Consider the following 17171-nt stretch of genomic DNA (forward strand, 5'->3'; position numbering starts at 1 on the left):
GTTTCCAAGGGGAGACTGGCAAATGTCATTACTAATCAACGCAAAGGGGCCCCTGTCCACGTTGCTGTGGTAGGTACAGTTTACACACCCGGGACAGCTTGAAGTTAAGCACCAGGTTTGGGAGTTGGTCAGTGTTTCACTTCTGTGGCCTGTGTCCGGACTCTAGACCATGCGGCCACACGGCCTCCATGGCCTCTAGGTCAGATGTGTGTTCCTCTTACCTCACAGATAGTATGGGAGTCTCAGTTAGTTCCTGGAGGGGATGCATGTGGAGAACAACAGGGTTTTGTGGGATAAGCGCATGTGCTGACCGATTTACATCCAGAAAACCATTACTTACACCACTGTCTATGGCAGTGGTATATACTTTTATTGTACTTTATGTGTGGCTAGAAAGAGATTTTTTTGTAAAACTTTCCAGGCTTTACAGTTTCTAGAGAGGTGATTGTTTTAGCTTATGTTTCTTTTGGTCTTCTCATTTGCCTACGTGTAGCTTATATTTCTCTTGGTCTTCTTATTTGCCTATAGGCTAGAAGGGACCTTGGAAAATAGTCGAGTCCATGCCTTCCTGTAAAAATACATTTAAACATTTATAACTGTATAATAACATTGAAAGGTTGTCAGCACTCTGAGGCTAAGTAGCCTTTATAAGGGTCCTGTGATGGAAACATATAATACTTTTGGCTCCATGTATATTCTTTCAAAAGGCTATGGAAACATACATGAATATAGACCAGAAAGGCAAACAACTATGAGTTAATACCTTCCTAATCCATCATTCTACATTATTTCCCAATCTGCATTTTACTCTTGCTCCATGACTGTCTTTTCTGCTTTGGCCATTCTGATTTTTCACTAAGTCCAGAGAAATGCTTACAAGATTTAATTTTTTTGCAGGAAAAACAAAAACAACCCCAAATGAAAGCCCACACATGTAGTGAAGTTGTGGTTGTACAAGCCTAGTGTAGCTCTGTGTTCGTATCCTTCAGCGCATTGGGTGACTGGTTTGGGTACAAGGTTCCTTGTGTCAAAGCAAAAGCCACGTGCACTTGGCTTTTGGAGGTCAGTCTTAGTTGAGCTCTTGTGTTTTTTCCTCTCACACATTCTAAAAATTAGGGCTATGTATTTTTCCATCTTTTCTATCCAGATTGGTAATGACCAACTGAAGGGAAGTCTTCCAACCCAATTGGTAATGTAACTATTTTTCTCTCCTCTAATGCTGCCTGCTCAGCTGGAGCTGCAGGTAGGTTCGTTTCCTGTGTTCCACACAACAGAACATTATTGAAGTGTTTGCCTGACCTGATGTTCTTTGCGACCTGTACCTACTAAATCCTGGTGGGATCTACAGTAAATACAAACTAGTTAATGCATAGCCATCTATTTTCAGATAGACTGATAAATAAATTGTGGGTAGCAGATTCCTCCTACCCCAAACGAAGGGTAGGACTAAGTGATCTCCAGGATCCCATCCAGTTCTACAACAATTTGGATGACTTATGGGATGGTAGTGAGATCTGACTATATACTCAGCCCCAGGCTATGGACACAATGCAGTTTTCACGTGAGTCCTGTTCTCTAGGAGCTTACAGTCTAATTTGGGAGATACTACTCATGTAATGGGTCTTATAGTCAAGGGCTAAATTTGAAAGTGTAGCCTATAATTGCTATAGGAACTGGGAAGTGAGAAAGGCCAAAGAAAGATGAGAAGGAGTCAGGGAATAGTTCGTGGATGAAGCGAGCCTTAAGTGGTCTGGGAGAGAGACAGGAAGAAGGTAGGCTATTTCTGGGGCTGTCGGCCATAGGATCAAAGGCCAGCACATAGGCATGTGCTTGGAATGGTTTTGGGACAGTGCACATCGGAGCTTGACCCTAGCATGGGGTGCCCGTTGAAGGACAGTGGAGAGTGAAATACGTTGGTAGGGCTAGCCAGCTAAAGGCTTTGAAAGCCAGGTAGAAAACAGGCAGAGAAAAGTTAAAAAAAAAAGCCAACAAACAAACAGGATTGATTTCCTTTTGGTGTCAAGATCAAAATAGTATGAAAAGTGATCAAGAATTAATTTCCCTTAGCTATTAATATCAAGCTTTAGAAACATTATAGGTCTTTGTTTGCAAAGAATCTGTTGTCTTAGAATTCATTTCAGTGTGAGTTGAATCCCCCATCACAGATTTTAGCAACCGTAGCATTTTGGCACCCTAGAGTACCTTATGGACCGTATAGTATGGTGTGCCTGGCTGATGGCAACTCAGGGATCAGAAGATCCATAATGGATCCATCTGTGCTACTTCTGCCACTTTTCATGGTTTCTTCTAGAAGTGTGTGCCACCATAGCTCTGAGCTACAGAGGATACCTTAGAGTAGAAGTGGCCTGCAAGTGGGTCAAGGGGTGGGAAAATTTCAGCACTTTCACTACCTTGTACTGTGTGGATTACATGAGGATCACCAAATCAGAGAAATATGATCTTCAGGGCTCCATGGGAATTAGAAAGACAACAAGAACAAGGTTTGTGGACAGAACTAAGAATGTGGAGCCCAGTGGCTGGTCAGCGATCAAGTGTCTGAGGACACTCAAACTAATCAGAAATGACAGAAGACTTATTAGCATAATAGTCCAAAACAAAACCGAGTTCTAGATTTGGCACCCGAAGAGGAGTGGAATCCCCAGTGGGACCAAGATCAACTGTACATTGTGTCTGCCCTTGGAAACCTTATTGAACTGGATAAAGGAAATGATTCTTACATGTTGAAAGCACTCTAAATCTTGAATGTCTGAATCTCAGGATATTATTTGTTTATTTGCAATATTTCCATTAAGTTTTGAAAGTAGCCAGAATAGTGAGAGCTTTTTTGTGAAATAAATATTTGTTCGGATAGAGTAAAAAGATTGGGTAACTGCTGAACAGTATAATAAAGTTCCAGAAAGCTCTGTGACTGATGTGAGAATGGTCAACTATTACAGATCTCTGCAGGTGCTATAAAAGAGACTTTGAAAGAATTCTTTTTGTTTTTCATATGAAATACATTTCATTAATTCTGGAGTTTTTATTGAACACTTCCTATGAGCTAAGCTGTATTTTAAGCACTCTAGATACAAAGGAGGATAAGATATAATGCATTCGTGCCTCAGTCAACTGGGGAAGACAACAGAATTTCTAAATATCTCCTCAAGATAAATGAGTAGGTAAAATATCTCTCCCGGCCCCATTAGAGACCCTGAGGAGGAAGTTTTCAGTCATATAGTAACTGTGTTCAGAATTTTCACTAAAGAAAAAATTATTATTTTGCTTTTTTCTGAATGATTTTTTCACATTAAATTTAGTTTAGAAGTTGGGGTTAACCATGGTTCATTGTACTAATAATGCATTAAGGTCTCCATTAATCCTTCAGTTACTAGTCCCTTAGTCACACAAGCTCACCCATTCACAGATATATTTTTTGAGGGATATTTTCCCCCCTCTCATAGCTCTCTAGAGCTTTCCCTCTGGTATTTCGAAGAACCTATGAATGAGTCTTCATTATAGTATAACTAAAACATCGATGCTGTATTCCCTGTGTGAAAGATGATTCTGTTGATCTGCTCTCTGTAGAGCGTGAGTTGTTTTTCCAGCGGTAGTGATGAATTTGTACTGAATATCCATATTCTCTCACTTGGATTCCCTATAACAATTGCATGAATTTACAAGATGGCTAATCAGCATTAGAAGTGCAATCTGTGACTGCAAAAAAAAAGAGAGGAAAATTGACTAGTCTAGACAGGGAACAAAGCGATAAGCTTAACTTTGTTAGCATGGCCTTTTAACCAGTGGAACTAACTAGCTACACCAAGAACTTGTCTTCTGCATTTTCTAAGTAGGAAGTGGTCAAATATACATATTCCATTTATAATGTGTGCTCATATATCTTACCTCATGAATGAACATGTTCATATAAATCTGTATCCTTCATTTCTCTTTCAAGTTCTTTTTCTTAAATTGAGATATAATTCATGGACTATAAAATTCACCCTTCTATAGTGGTGTTTAGTATATTCTCCACATTGTGCAACCATCACCACTATAATTCCAGAACATTTTCATCATCCTCAAAGAAACCTTGTATCCATTGCCTCCTTTCCCAGCCCCTGGCAAGTACTACTCTTCAGTTCTTTTTATATCTTTTTTTTTTTCCTTAACATTTTAATCAAGCTTTGAATTCTTTTTCTCAAGAACTTCAGCGAGTAACATTTGGCTGACTTGCTCCAACTTCATTCATGCATGTGTGACTTATCACACGTCACTTCTTCTAAATCTCCAATTTTTCTACTCAACTCTGGGATTTGTTTTATTATACAAATCCTTTATTGGGAGTACTATTTGGGCTGTACTTACTTAATTCTTGAAAAAAAACAACAACAACCCATACATCCATAAATATTGTAAGACATAAAAAAGGTTTGTCTTTTCAGGGTGAACTTCTTTGGGGATGGCTTCATTTTTAATGTCTTCACCAGGAAAATCTTTCAACTGTCTGTCCCAGAGTTTAATTTCTATGGAAAGTCTGATTGCAGAGATCATCCTCTTTCTCTATAAATAATGTGCGAGCTGCTTACCCACTTGACCTCCTCGCTAAATAATTGTATTTGTGTGTGTCTTTCAGAATGCAGCTCTTCAGCATCTGTTTATTCGGAAGTCCTTCCGGCCTTTTAAGTGTTTGCAATGTGGGAAGGCCTTCCGTGAAAAGGACAAACTGGACCAACATTTGCGCTTCCATGGGCGGGAGGGGAACTGCCCGCTGACCTGTGATCTCTGTAACAAGGGCTTCATCAGCAGTGCGTCCTTGGAGAGCCACATGAAACTCCATTCAGACCAGAAGACTTATTCTTGCATTTTTTGCCCGGAATCCTTTGACCGCCTTGATTTGTTGAAGGATCACGTGGCCATTCATATCAATGATGGCTGCTTCACGTGCCCAACTTGTAAGAAACGATTCCCAGATTTTATCCAGGTGAGTGTCTATTCCTGAGACTCCCGTATGCTTTTCTTCTTTGGTAAAAGAAACTTCGATGTTTGGAAAGTTGAGACTGCCTATCACCTGCATTTTCATCCCGTCCTTGAAACAACGTTACAGTTGAGAATGGTATTTCTTCAATCAAGCCGCTTTGATAAAGATTATCATAACCCTTAATTGTCCAAATCAGACATTGGCATTGAAACATTTAAGTTTTATTACAAGTAACAAATACCCAGATCTGATTGTCATTTTTACAAAGTGTTTCTTAATCTTTGCCAGTACCCTCTACTCATAAAATATAGAGAGCCTATAGAAGACATGCTCCCATTTCCTGGCCTGGAAACATTTTCTCTCTGCTACTGTGGTATCCTGTCTTGCTTTACTAAGGTCATGCATTTTGGAAGGAAACAGAGAGTTGGTATATAATATACTTTTGTATCAAGCACTGACCTCCTTCCTTGGACTATATTCTGGAGCAAAATAGGTGAGGATAAATTCCAGAATATTCATGATTTCATTTGAACTTCAAGTGATGATATGCTAGTTCTATGCTAGTCAATGAATAATTAAATACAAATATCTAGTAAAAATATTTTCTCTTTAAAAAGAAAATTACCCAGACAAAAGGAGATCATAGTTCTGCTAGTATGGGGAGTCTTGGTAATTTTATCACTTCACACAAACAATTAGAAAAGTGGCTTATGGCAGAATCTAAAGGCAAAAGAGACTCAAAAACAATGAAGCAAAATGTCGTATAGGAATAGTTCTCTACGACTCATTACTTAGCTCTCAACACAGCTCTCCTTCATTGGGTATTTACAGCTAAGAGAATTCAGAGGCCATATTCCTTTATTTAAATTATCCAGAAGTATAGTGAATAAGTTTAAGGAGAAATGATGCTGGTATTGTATCGTTCTCATAAATGGGTAATGTATTTTATATCATCTAATTCATGTCTTTATTCTTCAGAACCTGATTTATTTATTTAAAGATTCTATTTATTTATTTATTTGACAGAGAGAGAGAGCGCGCGCGCGCACAAGCAGGGGGAGCAGGAGAGGGAGAAGCAGACTCCCCTCTGAGCAGGGAGCACGATCTGGGGCTTGATCCCAGAACCCTGGGATCATGACCTGAGCTGACGGTAGTTGCTTAACCTACTGAGCCACCCAGGCGTCCCTTTCAGAACCTGATTTAATGGAAAGATGTAAAAGGACCAATTACTAAAAGGGGCTAAATTGCTTCTATACATGTTGGAGGCAGAAAAAAAGTGAGAAAGAATTATTTTTTTTTGTCTTTCTGTGGATAATTTTTACCAAGATTTATTTAAATCCAGAGGAACTCTGCTTAATCTTAAAAAAGGAGAGAGAGAGAGAGAAAGAAAAATGGGTCTCATGTGATCAGGGCTTTGAGCAAGCACTCTTTCTTCATCTTCTTCAAATTATGTGGGAGGTTAAGATTTATAAGGCTTTCTGGCTACTTGTTCTGTTTCTTTGTGACAGGGGTACTGTGTGTGATGGAGGCCAATCATCAGTCACATTTGATTGGATTACACCGCCAGGTTGATGAAAATCCATGGGAATGCGTTTGGCTCCCTCTAGTGTTGATAAGCCACCATTTCCTTTGGGTGCCCGAGTCCTCTGACTTGTTGGTGTCTTCAACTGCCAGGTGAAAAAACACGTGCGAAGCTTCCACTCAGAAAAGATCTACCAGTGTACCGAGTGCGACAAGGCCTTCTGCCGTCCTGACAAACTGCGTCTTCACATGCTCCGACATTCAGACCGCAAAGATTTCCTGTGTTCCACGTGTGGGAAGCAATTTAAGGTACGGAAGCAGTGAACGGCCTAACGTTGTTCTCACAGCCACCGAAATTATGTCGGGCTAAGGATAAATGCCTGTTCATTTCATCCGTTAATCACCTACTTACAAAGAGCTGAACTTGAGATGCATTTTATGTCTCGTGTTTGACTTAGTTATTATGATAAAATGAAGGAAAAAGCTCACCTTAATATCCCCAAATAATTAATTCAAATTGCCGAATAGAGTAATAACACATCTCCTTAAGAGAATCCAGATGTACAATACGTGGAACGAAATTGCTGTTGAGGAATTCCTAAGAGAACAATACATTTACTTACCAAGTCGAGAGATTTTTATTGAGCACTTATTACATATCAGAGCCTGGTAATTGAGCCCTGAAAGTCTCAGGACTGTCATCTAAGGAAGGAGGGAGATCTGTGGAAATCTGTGGAACTCCGAACAGCTTAGGCAACTTTGGGGAATGGTCATGACTCCCAAGGATTAAAATAAGACTTTATAAGTATCAGTAGCCTGCCTGGAATTTAGAAGAAGCAAGGGGAAAACCCCACAGGAGACTCAGGGGTAAGAGTTAAACAAGGAAATATGAAACTAATAAATATATACTTCACTGGGAAATCAGATGACTCACATTCAATAAAGAAACACTAGTGAGTGTGATTGTAGGTTATGCTGTCATAGAAACTGGGAAAGACTCAGATGCTGGAGGGAAAAACTAATTTTAAAAAGATGCATTGTATAGAATGTGGAGATGATAAAGAGATATAGGAAGTAATTTTCAAACTTTAACTGGATGTGTTGTGGAATATAATCCTGCTGGCTTTCAATATACGGTAGCACAGTTTAGACCTTTGCAGAGAACTCTAATGTGAAAGCTCTAAATAAGCCTAGGTTCTTTTTTGTTTCTTAATTAAAAAACAACACCAACAGGGACGCCTGGGTGGCTCAGTCGTTAAGCGTCTGCCTTCGGCTCAGGTCATGATCTCAGGGTCCTGGGATCGAGCCCCACGTCGGGCTCCCTGCTCGGTGGGAAGCCTGCTTCTCCCTATCCCACTTTTCCTGCTTGTGTTCCCTTTCTTGCTGTGTCTCTCTCTATCAAATAAACAAACAAAATCTTAAAAAACAAAAAAAACAAAAAAACAACACCAACAATATATCCAAAAGGATCCCTGTCTTATGATGTTAACCGGTTAGCCATCCATCCATCCTACCTTTTGATATTTTTTTTATTACCTCTTTTGTGCCTGATACCATTTGAGCACCAGGCATGTAAAAAACCTTGCTCCTTTCATTTTCTCTTTCACTCTCACCAGATGTATTAGGACAGGGTTCAATCAGAGAAGCAAACCCACTGGAGTTATGCAGTAAGGGAGTTTCTTATAGGAATAAGAACGTCATCGTAGAAGAAGATAGAGAAGCAAGGGTCTGGCAGGAGAGGTTGGAGGATCCGAGAGAAGTCACTAATGCACCCTTCTGCAGTCCTGGTCCGAGTGGACTACGGTAACTTCCCTGGGAACCTGGGAACCCAGGCACCTCCAGCGGGCTCATGAAAGAGCCGGCGCTGACCACGGAGGAATGTTGCTGCCTGTGGCGGTCGATGCCCAGTTGCCTGTGGCTCCTGCCCTTGGCAAGAGAACTGGTGGCTGAGTGGGAGCCAGCGAGGGTGAGCGGGGCTATCCCGGCGCCCCTGGCCCTGGCCCACAGAGCATCATGGCCACTGCTTCATTCCCGTCTTCCAGTCTGGCGCGAGCCTCTCTTCGCGAAGACTGAGAACCACACTAGGAACGGGATCCATGTAAATACAGTCAGTTCCCCTTAGCCAAGGTGACACAGTACAAAAGCACGATGTATCTGCACTTCACATTTCAGACTATAGTGAGTTATTTTTCTAGAGAACAAATCTGATGTCATGGGCCTTTAATTTTAATAGCCTCTTAGATAGAATCCAAAGTGCTTATCACTTAAAAGTCACCCCAAGGGGCACCTGGCCGGTTCAGTCGGTAGAGCATGCAACTCTTGATCTCAGGGTCGTGAGTTCAAACCCCACGTTGGGCACAAAGCTTACTTAATAAAAAAGCCACCACAAAATCTGGCTTCCGTAACAGAATGTAGAGAGTTGTCAACTCACTATGTTGTACACCTGAAACTAATGTAATATTGTGTGTCACCCAAACTCTAGTTAAAAACAGAACCTGGGGGGCGCCTGCATGGCTCAGTTGTTAAGCGTCTGCCTTCAGCTCAGGTCATGATCCCAGGGTCCTGGGATTGAGCCCCACGTCGGGCTCCCTGCTCCGCAGGAAGCCTGCTTCTCCCTCTCGCACTCCCCCTGCTTGTGTTCCCTCTTTCGCTGCCTCTCTCTCTGTCAAATAAATAAATAAAATCTTAAAAAAACAAAAAACAAAAAGCAGAACCTGGCTCCCAATTACCTCTGCAGTTCCGCCTTCCCCTTTGTACTCTGCTCCACTGAGCTATGTGGTTTACTGCAGTGTGGCATGCTGTCTCTCCTGGGGGCTTTTCATCTGTTCTCCTTCACAACCCCCCACTTGAAATACACTTTCAGACTCTCTCATCATTCCACCTGGCTGATGTCACTTCGTACAGAGGCATTTCTTGATGCCCACCCCCCTCCCCCCGCACTGGATTAAGTGCTTCTCCTATGTTTCCCATAGGACCCTTTACTTGTGACCCTGTTGTAGCACTTCTACTGAATTGTAACTGTCCTACTACAAGCTTCAAAAGGTAGGACCTTTTGACTTTCAGGAGCTCTCAGTTTAAAGAGGAAATTTGACATGTGCATTAAAAATTATTACTGCTCCTGGGGCGCCTGGCTGGCTCAGTCAGAAGAACATGTGACTCTTGATCTCAGGGTCATGAGCTTGAGACCCATGTTGGGTATAGAGATTACTTAAGTAAGTAAAACTTCAAAAAAATTATTACTGCTACTGTAATAGAGAAAAAAAATGCCACGAGCAGGATTCACTCTGATTTGGGGTGTAGGTGACACTTGAATTCCCTAAAGGGTGGGGAAGGGTTAGCCTGCTAGAGAAAGGGACGGGAGGAGGAGGGGGAGAGGGGTAAAGTGCCGGAGTCCGGCTCCAGCCGGGGTGGGTCTCTCGTAGGAAAGGACGGCGTCGGCGAATGAGGAGACACAGACACAGGATCAGGTTGCAAGCATCTCCTCCTGACAGCCTCGGAGGAACTTTATTTATATGTTAGGATATATTTTTTTTTCTTTTAAGATTTTATATATTTATTTGCCAGAGAGAGAGTGAGAGAGGGAACACAAGCAGGGGGAGTGGGAGAGGGAGAAGCAGGCCTCCCACGGAGCAGTGGAGCCCGATGTGGGGCTCGATCCCAGGACCCCGGGACTATGACCTGAGCCGAAGGCAGACGCTTAACCGGCTGAGCCACCCAGGCGCCCCTATTTATATGTTAGGATATTTTTGTTTTTCCAAATCTTAGATCATTTTCTGGATTACAGCTATAGCCTTCTTTCATTTTCCTTTGTAATGATTAACATGACCTTTATTGATTTCTGCTTATTGGCTTTTGCTAAAACTAAAAAACAGTACGTAAAGAGAAAGGTGCTAGACAGAGCGTGACCGTTTTGTTATTTTGTTCTATAGAAACTAATTCTTCGTGGAATTAGTTTCATTATGATTGCTTAGATAGGCATAACTAAGATGAGTAGTCACTTTATCATGAAACCCCAGAAATATTCCCACAATTATAAAGATTGCCATAAACAAAATGAAAGAGAATAGCAGGAGCCAGCTGTGGAGTCTCCTGTTTTCAGGATCGTCCCCCATACTTGGACTTTGTCAAATAGCATGAGTAGCATGGCTCGTGCCAGTAAAGACGCTCCAGGGGCATTTTACAGCTGGGCTGAACTAAGGCCTAGGCAGCGGGCGTGGAGAAGAGGGTCCATATTCAAGACAAACATCTGAGGGAGAATTGGTAGGACTTTGTGTCTGGATGCCAGGCTGATGTGTGGACAGAGAGGAATTGGGCTTTGCAGCTTGGGAGGCTAGATGTTTGGGAACACTGTTGATCCAGCAGCAGGATTTAGGCAGGAGGAGAGAGTGGGGGCATAATGGATTGGGCTTAGGGCTGTTAGGTTGGAAAAGACTTGCTGAGATTTGGCCTTCAGCAAATGCGTCTGTCTCTGTATGCAGAGCTCGGTGTAGTAGTAGTAGTAGGGGGCTTTGGGACTTCTGTAATGAGTCAGTTACAATAACTTGGTCTGTTTAAAGGGAATGGGTGGGGGGAAATTGGTGAACACCGATGCTGGGGAAAAAGTAGAAATGCAACAGAAGTCTGGGGTGGTGAGCTTTATCACTGTATCTAAAGACACTCAAGAGAAATACTGTTGGGCGCCTGGGTGGCTCAGATGGTTGAGCGTCTGCCTTCGGCTCAGGTCGTGATCTCAGGGTCCTGGGATCGAGTCCCACATCGGGCTCCCTGCTCCTTGGGAGCCTGCTTCTCCCTCTGCCTCTCTCTCTCTCTCTCTCTGTCTCTAATGAATAAATAAATAAAATCTTTTAAAAAAAAAAAGAGAAATACTGTTATTTAGGGCAAGGCTTGTAATCCAGACTTTACTGCAAAGTAGGAGACTCTGAAATTCTCTGCTGGACTTTCCAGGAATGAGGTGGGTGGGGGTAGGAGGAGCAGGAGAGAGAGGTAGATGAGGGGTCCTAGTGTTGAACCCCGAACTTTGAATGGTTCCCAATACTCGGTGGGCACTCAAGAAGTACTTGTTAAATGAATGTGCTGAAAAAAGGCAGTGGTTAAATAAAAGTCCTTATACCAAAATGTGGGGAGAACTGTTCTGGTGGAAAGGTTCAAAATCTTTATCAGACCAATAGTCGTTTTTTTTAAGTTTTTTTTTTTTTTAAAGATTTTATTTATTTATTTGACAGAGAGAGACACAGCGAGAGAGGGAACACAAGTAGGGGGAGTGGGAGAGGGAGAAGCAGGCTTCCTGTGGAGCAGGGAGCCCAATGCAGGGCTTGATCCCAGGACCCTGGGACCATGACCTGAGCCGAAGGCAGACCCTTAACGACTGAGCCACCCAGGCGCCCCAAGACCAATAATAGTTTAATCATGTCTAAGAGAAGAGAGAAATGCTAAAGAAGGGAGCTGGTATTTTTTGAAATTTTTTTCCTTGGGATGGGCTCTGCTTGATTTTCTCTCTATGGACTCATATCAACATGTATCACTAGATTAGGTCATCAAACTGAGACCTGACCTAGACCATATGCTCCATCCACAGTGGGCAATGTAATTGTTTACATGAACTTCTAAGTCCATAAGATGAGAAATACTTAAATTTATGTGGGATTTGGAAGAATTATTAAAACGTGTGGGAACTAAGCATACAAATGGCTTTGTAGATACAGTATTACCTATCATTCATTATCAGTTTGTCTCATAATTGTTTTTTTTTTATTCTTATGTTAATCCCCATACATTACATCATTAGTTCTATCGTAATTGTTTTTGTTTTTGTTTTAAAGATTTTGTTTATTTATTTGATAGAGAGAGCATAAGGAGGGGGAGGGGGAGAAGCAGGCTTCCTGATGAGTAGGAAGCCCCACGCAGGGCTTGGTCCCAGGACCTTGGGATCATGACCTGAACCGAAGGCAGATGCCTAACTGACTGAGCCACCCAGGCGCCCCTGTCTTGAAATTCTTAATACCAAATTTATTCCATTATCCTTTGATCTTCTCCATAATACATGCAAATTCTTTCTTCCCCAAAACCAAGACTCAGTGGAACGCACTTATTTGCTAAGGGACAGAGTTTGTCCATTCCAGCAGCCTGGTAACTCGGACGCCTCTTGGTAGGTTGTGCTTACTGGTAACTTGTATTGCTTTTTTTAATCCCTTCAGTTAAAAATTTTCTACCCTCTCTCCCCACTCCCCTGCCTTTTCAAACATTCTCTCTAAATAGCGAAAAGACAAACTACGGGAACATATGCAGAGGATGCACAACCCTGAGAGGGAGGCCAAGAAAGCTGACCGCATCAGCCGCTCCAAGACGTTCAAGCCTCGTATCACATCCACGGACTACGACAGCTTCACGTTCAAGTGCCGCCTGTGTATGATGGGCTTCCGGAGACGAGGCATGCTGGTCAGTGCCAAGCGGCTTCCAGACCCACCCATTTCTGTCTATGGCGATGGCTTTGTGCAGTATTCTGTGCGAAATTTTCAGTAGGTTTTGTCAGGGGCTAGGGGAAAAGAAAGAAGCACACGATGCCCAATTTGGAGTTCTTCCCAGTCTCCCTTTGCCCTCTGTTTTTTTTTGTTTTTGTTTTTTAAAGATTTTATTTATTTATTTGACAGTGAGAGAGGGAACACAAGCAGGGGGAGTGGGAGACGGAGAAGCAGGCTCCCTGCCGAGCAGGGAGCCCAGTGCGGGGCTAGATCCCAGGACCCTGGGATCACGACCTGAGCCGAAGGCAGACGCTTAACGACTGAGCCACCCAGGCGCCCCTCCCTTTGCCCTCCTGTGCCACAGCTCATTTCTGCTGACCTCTTGGGATAAGTCTTTCTCTGTCACTTTTCATTATGAGTTTTCTTTTGCTTTACCGTGCTCGGTCTCTGCTCTTATATTTCATTTCCCTCTTCTCTTCTGTGTTCCTGAACGTCCTTTTTGGTGGGGTTTTTCCTTCTCCCTAGTTGCTCCCTGTAATGCCCCCCTTTTCCAGCTGGGAAACAGCAATAGAAGGAAACTGCCCTTCAAAGCAGGGTGTGTGAACCGGGTTAGGAGACACCTCAGGAGAGCCAGTTCAATTCATTTTGCCCTGAATTCATTTTGACTTTATTATAGTTCTGGTAGGACTAGAGGCGTGGGGAATTATTTAAAATTTAGAACCTGAGTTTGCATCTCATTCAGTGTCCTCAGTAAGGCCAGGGCACTAAATAATGAAAGATGGGTTTGCATTGGGAGAATTCAACAATGAAATTTGTGCTGGTGTAATTGTCCATTTTCCTTCAGTAGGTCTTTCAGTCAAAGAGTGTTAATGAAATCCGCTGTGACCCAATTCCCTTCAGTAATTTGCTGAATGACTGTTAACTCCTGCTAACCGTGATTGTTAAGGCTTGGTGTCAGATGGGCCTGGAAATGCTCGATCTGGCCACATGCCTGTTTTGGGGCATGGCTTCCCAGGATTCCAATTTCTAGCAGTCAAGACCAGAGGCATTTGGTTTGCTTCTCTTTGTAATAGGCTCTCTTTTTCTCATTTGCTTTTTTCCCCTTTAGGTAAATCACTTATCAAAGAGGCACCCAGACATGAAGATAGAAGAGGTGCCAGAGTTAACTCTACCCATCATAAAGCCCAACCGTGATTACTTTTGTCAGTACTGTGATAAGGTAAAAGGAAACTGTCCACACTGGGATGCTTCCTGGGAGCCCTGCTTAGAGCCCGTTTGTCCGCATGTATAAACATATACTTAGATCTTACACTTACTCTTAACAGATGGTTCCCTGTCTCTCAGTAGTTTTCCATTCAGATGAGAAAGGGCTAAAAGTGCAGCCTCATTTTAAGTCAAAATTTTTTTCCTAAGCATTAGTTGACTTTGTGTTTAACATTTTTCCTTCTCTGTGGTTTTGTTATAAAAGTAGAGGCTTACCAGGAGCTTAGTGTATGAATTCGTTTTAAATTCCTAAGCTCTAAAGCGAAATTGTTTATCATCCTACTTGTAAAATATATACAGTAGGTTTCGGATTTCTAGAAGATTGAGTAGGATGTGGAGGAGTTTTGCAATGGAAGACTGTTTGTACTATTTCACCTTTATTTTTGTGCAGTTGCAAAAAGACTGAATATACATGTATTGTTTCATTGTAATATTTTTCCTTATACAATATAGTTGTGTCAGCTTAAAACTGGGAAACTTTTTTTTTTTTTTTAAGATTTTATTTATTTATTTGACAGAGAGAGACACAGCAAGAGAGGGAACACAAGCAGGGGGAGTGGGAGAGGGAGAAGCAGGCTTCCCGGCCGAGCAGGAAGCCTGATGCGGGGCTCGATCCCAGGGCCCTGGGATCATGACCTGAGCCTAAGGCAGACGCAACGACTGAGCCACCCAGGTGCCCCAAAACTGGGAAACTTTTTAAAGCATAGATTCACCATTACAGGTACTAGGCACTTTTAGACTTGCCATTTTGGAGGATTCTTTGGCATCTAGTACTAGTAAACATATGAGAGCTTTTGTAGAAAGGCTAAGTGGGATGAATTGGCCTTTGAAACATTCTTTTTCTGTGACTGTGTATCTACCTCTTAAACTTCAAGGTAAGGGGTATTTTTATTATTACTATCTTAGATGTATAAATTCTAGGAAGATGCCTAGCACATCTACATTAGGTTCTTATTTTAGATATCCTTCAATATAGCTGTTAAAATATTTTATTTTACGCTACCTGAATATTTTTTCTCCTTTCTCATACCTAACAACAGAATTGTTAGAGATTTCGCTCTTAAGTAAGAAAGTAGAACCGTATACTGCTTTCATGACAAAGCATTTGAATTTGCAGGTTTATAAAAGTGCCAGCAAACGAAAAGCCCATATTCTGAAGAACCATCCAGGGGCTGAGCTCCCACCAAGCATTCGCAAACTCCGTCCAGCTGGCCCAGGAGAGCCAGACCCCATGCTGAGCACCCACACCCAGCTCACGGGCACAATAGCTACCCCTCCCGTGTGCTGCCCTCATTGCTCCAAACAGTACAGCAGCAAGGTACGGGAAGGGCTTTGACTGCGTCCGGATCAAGGTCATTGTTTAAGGCATCTCATAAGAGAAGGTCCGTTTGGCTTCTTCTGAATTGATGCAGGACTGCTGGAGGTGTTTTGTCCAGTTCCGATGGCTGAGGAGCTGTTTCCTGAGGATAGGGATTATAAATCCAGAATGGGAAGAGAATAAGTGGAATTTCCCCAGAGTTAGTGTATCTCACGCGTAACCGGAGCGCTCAGTTGGTTTCCTTTTCTTTGGTCTGCTGAAGGTCTCATATTGGAATATTTTTTTTTTTAATTTTTATTTATTTATTTTATTTATTTGAGAGAGAGAGAATGAGAGAGAGAGCACATGAGAGAGGGGAGGGTCAGAGGGAGAAGCAGACTCCCTGCCGAGCAGGGAGCCCGATGCGGGACTCGATCCAAGGACTCCAGGATCATGACCTGAGCCGAAGGCAGTCGCTTAACCAACTGAGCCACCCAGGCGCCCCTCATATTGGAATATTTTATGCTCATGCTTTATGAGCTCAGGTTTACAGAAGCACAATGTGGGAACTTACATGATAGATCTTGAAAAGGGGGTCATTCTTGGTTGTGGGAGGTGGAGAACTTGTGATTGATCGCTGCAGGTATTGGGGGGGGCTAGGGGATACTGTGAGTGAGGTGTGCTGACCTTGCCTGGCGTCACATGTGTATTCAGTTTCTTCTCAGCCTCTTCCTTTGCCTCTTGCAAACTCTGTGCTGCTTTGGGAGGAGCGGGCACACCTTATTTCTTTCAAAGCAAAACCAGAAAGACTTCAGGGATCGTGGCAGGGTTTGTGTTTGAGAAAAATTGCAGATAACTAACTCCAGTAATGATTCTTGGTTTTGCCATACTTTTCCAGACCAAGATGGTACAGCACATTCGAAAGAAGCACCCAGAGTATGCCCAGATCCCAAACACCTTACATCCACCGCTGACGACAGCTGTGATCAGTGCTGCCCCGGCTGTGTTAACCACAGACAGTGCTACCGGGGAGACCGTGGTGGTAAGTATGTGACTGGTCAGGGCACCTCATCCCCTTCCGTGCCCGTCACGGCTTCCGATACCAAAGCCACGTCTATCTTGCCATATAATTGGCTGCAAAGGTAGCCCGTTATCCCTCAGTTTTCTACCAGGGCCTTCTGTGTGTGGTTGGTCTCCTAGTCGATGCTTTCCAAAGCTGTCTGTAGAAGGAGCAGCAAGAAATGTTCAGTGCCGTTCCTGTGCTGCAAGATGGTCAGAACCTGTCGGGTAACGCCGTCGGGGCTGACACAGACAGGCGGATACAGACATGCGTAATCCTCCAGCATCTTCTCGCCTTTGGATCTCTCCTATCTGAGCTCAGGGCTAATTTGTACAAGCTGTAGTGTTACCAGCTAGTGTGTTTTTTGTGACTTTTCTAGACAACAGACCTCCTAACCCAAGCCATGACAGAGCTGTCCCAGACCTTAACAACCGATTACCGAACGTCGCAGGGGGACTACCAGAGAATTCAGTATATTCCTGTGTCCCAGTCGACATCTGGTCTTCAGCAACCTCAGCACATACAGCTTCAAGTGGTGCAAGTGGCTCCGGTACATGCTTCTCTCTACCTTCAGGAATGCCAGATTGCCCCTCG

At 42.9% G+C, this 17171-nt stretch overlaps 1 protein-coding gene across 2 annotated transcripts in view; it reads left to right on the plus strand.

Moving 5' to 3' along the window:
* PRDM10 (PR/SET domain 10) overlaps positions 1 to 17171 on the plus strand; it is a 104851-nt gene that overhangs the window by 73696 nt on the left and 13984 nt on the right. For both annotated transcript variants that reach the window (XR_010407030.1, XM_045894693.3), the window contains exons 12-18: positions 4634 to 4981; positions 6653 to 6808; positions 12755 to 12934; positions 14066 to 14176; positions 15338 to 15538; positions 16416 to 16559; positions 16957 to 17127. Coding sequence is in view for 1 of the 2 variants with exons in the window: in XM_045894693.3 (XP_045750649.2) it covers positions 4634 to 4981; positions 6653 to 6808; positions 12755 to 12934; positions 14066 to 14176; positions 15338 to 15538; positions 16416 to 16559; positions 16957 to 17127 (1311 nt within the window). In the remaining variant the exon portion in view is untranslated. The remainder of the gene's footprint in view (positions 1 to 4633; positions 4982 to 6652; positions 6809 to 12754; positions 12935 to 14065; positions 14177 to 15337; positions 15539 to 16415; positions 16560 to 16956; positions 17128 to 17171) is intronic.

The sequence above is a fragment of the Mirounga angustirostris genome, unplaced genomic scaffold (assembly GCF_029215605.1).
Source record: "Mirounga angustirostris isolate CCGP_5_RB_7025 unplaced genomic scaffold, mMirAng1.0.hap1 SCAF_13, whole genome shotgun sequence".
Lineage (NCBI taxonomy): Eukaryota > Metazoa > Chordata > Mammalia > Carnivora > Phocidae > Mirounga > Mirounga angustirostris.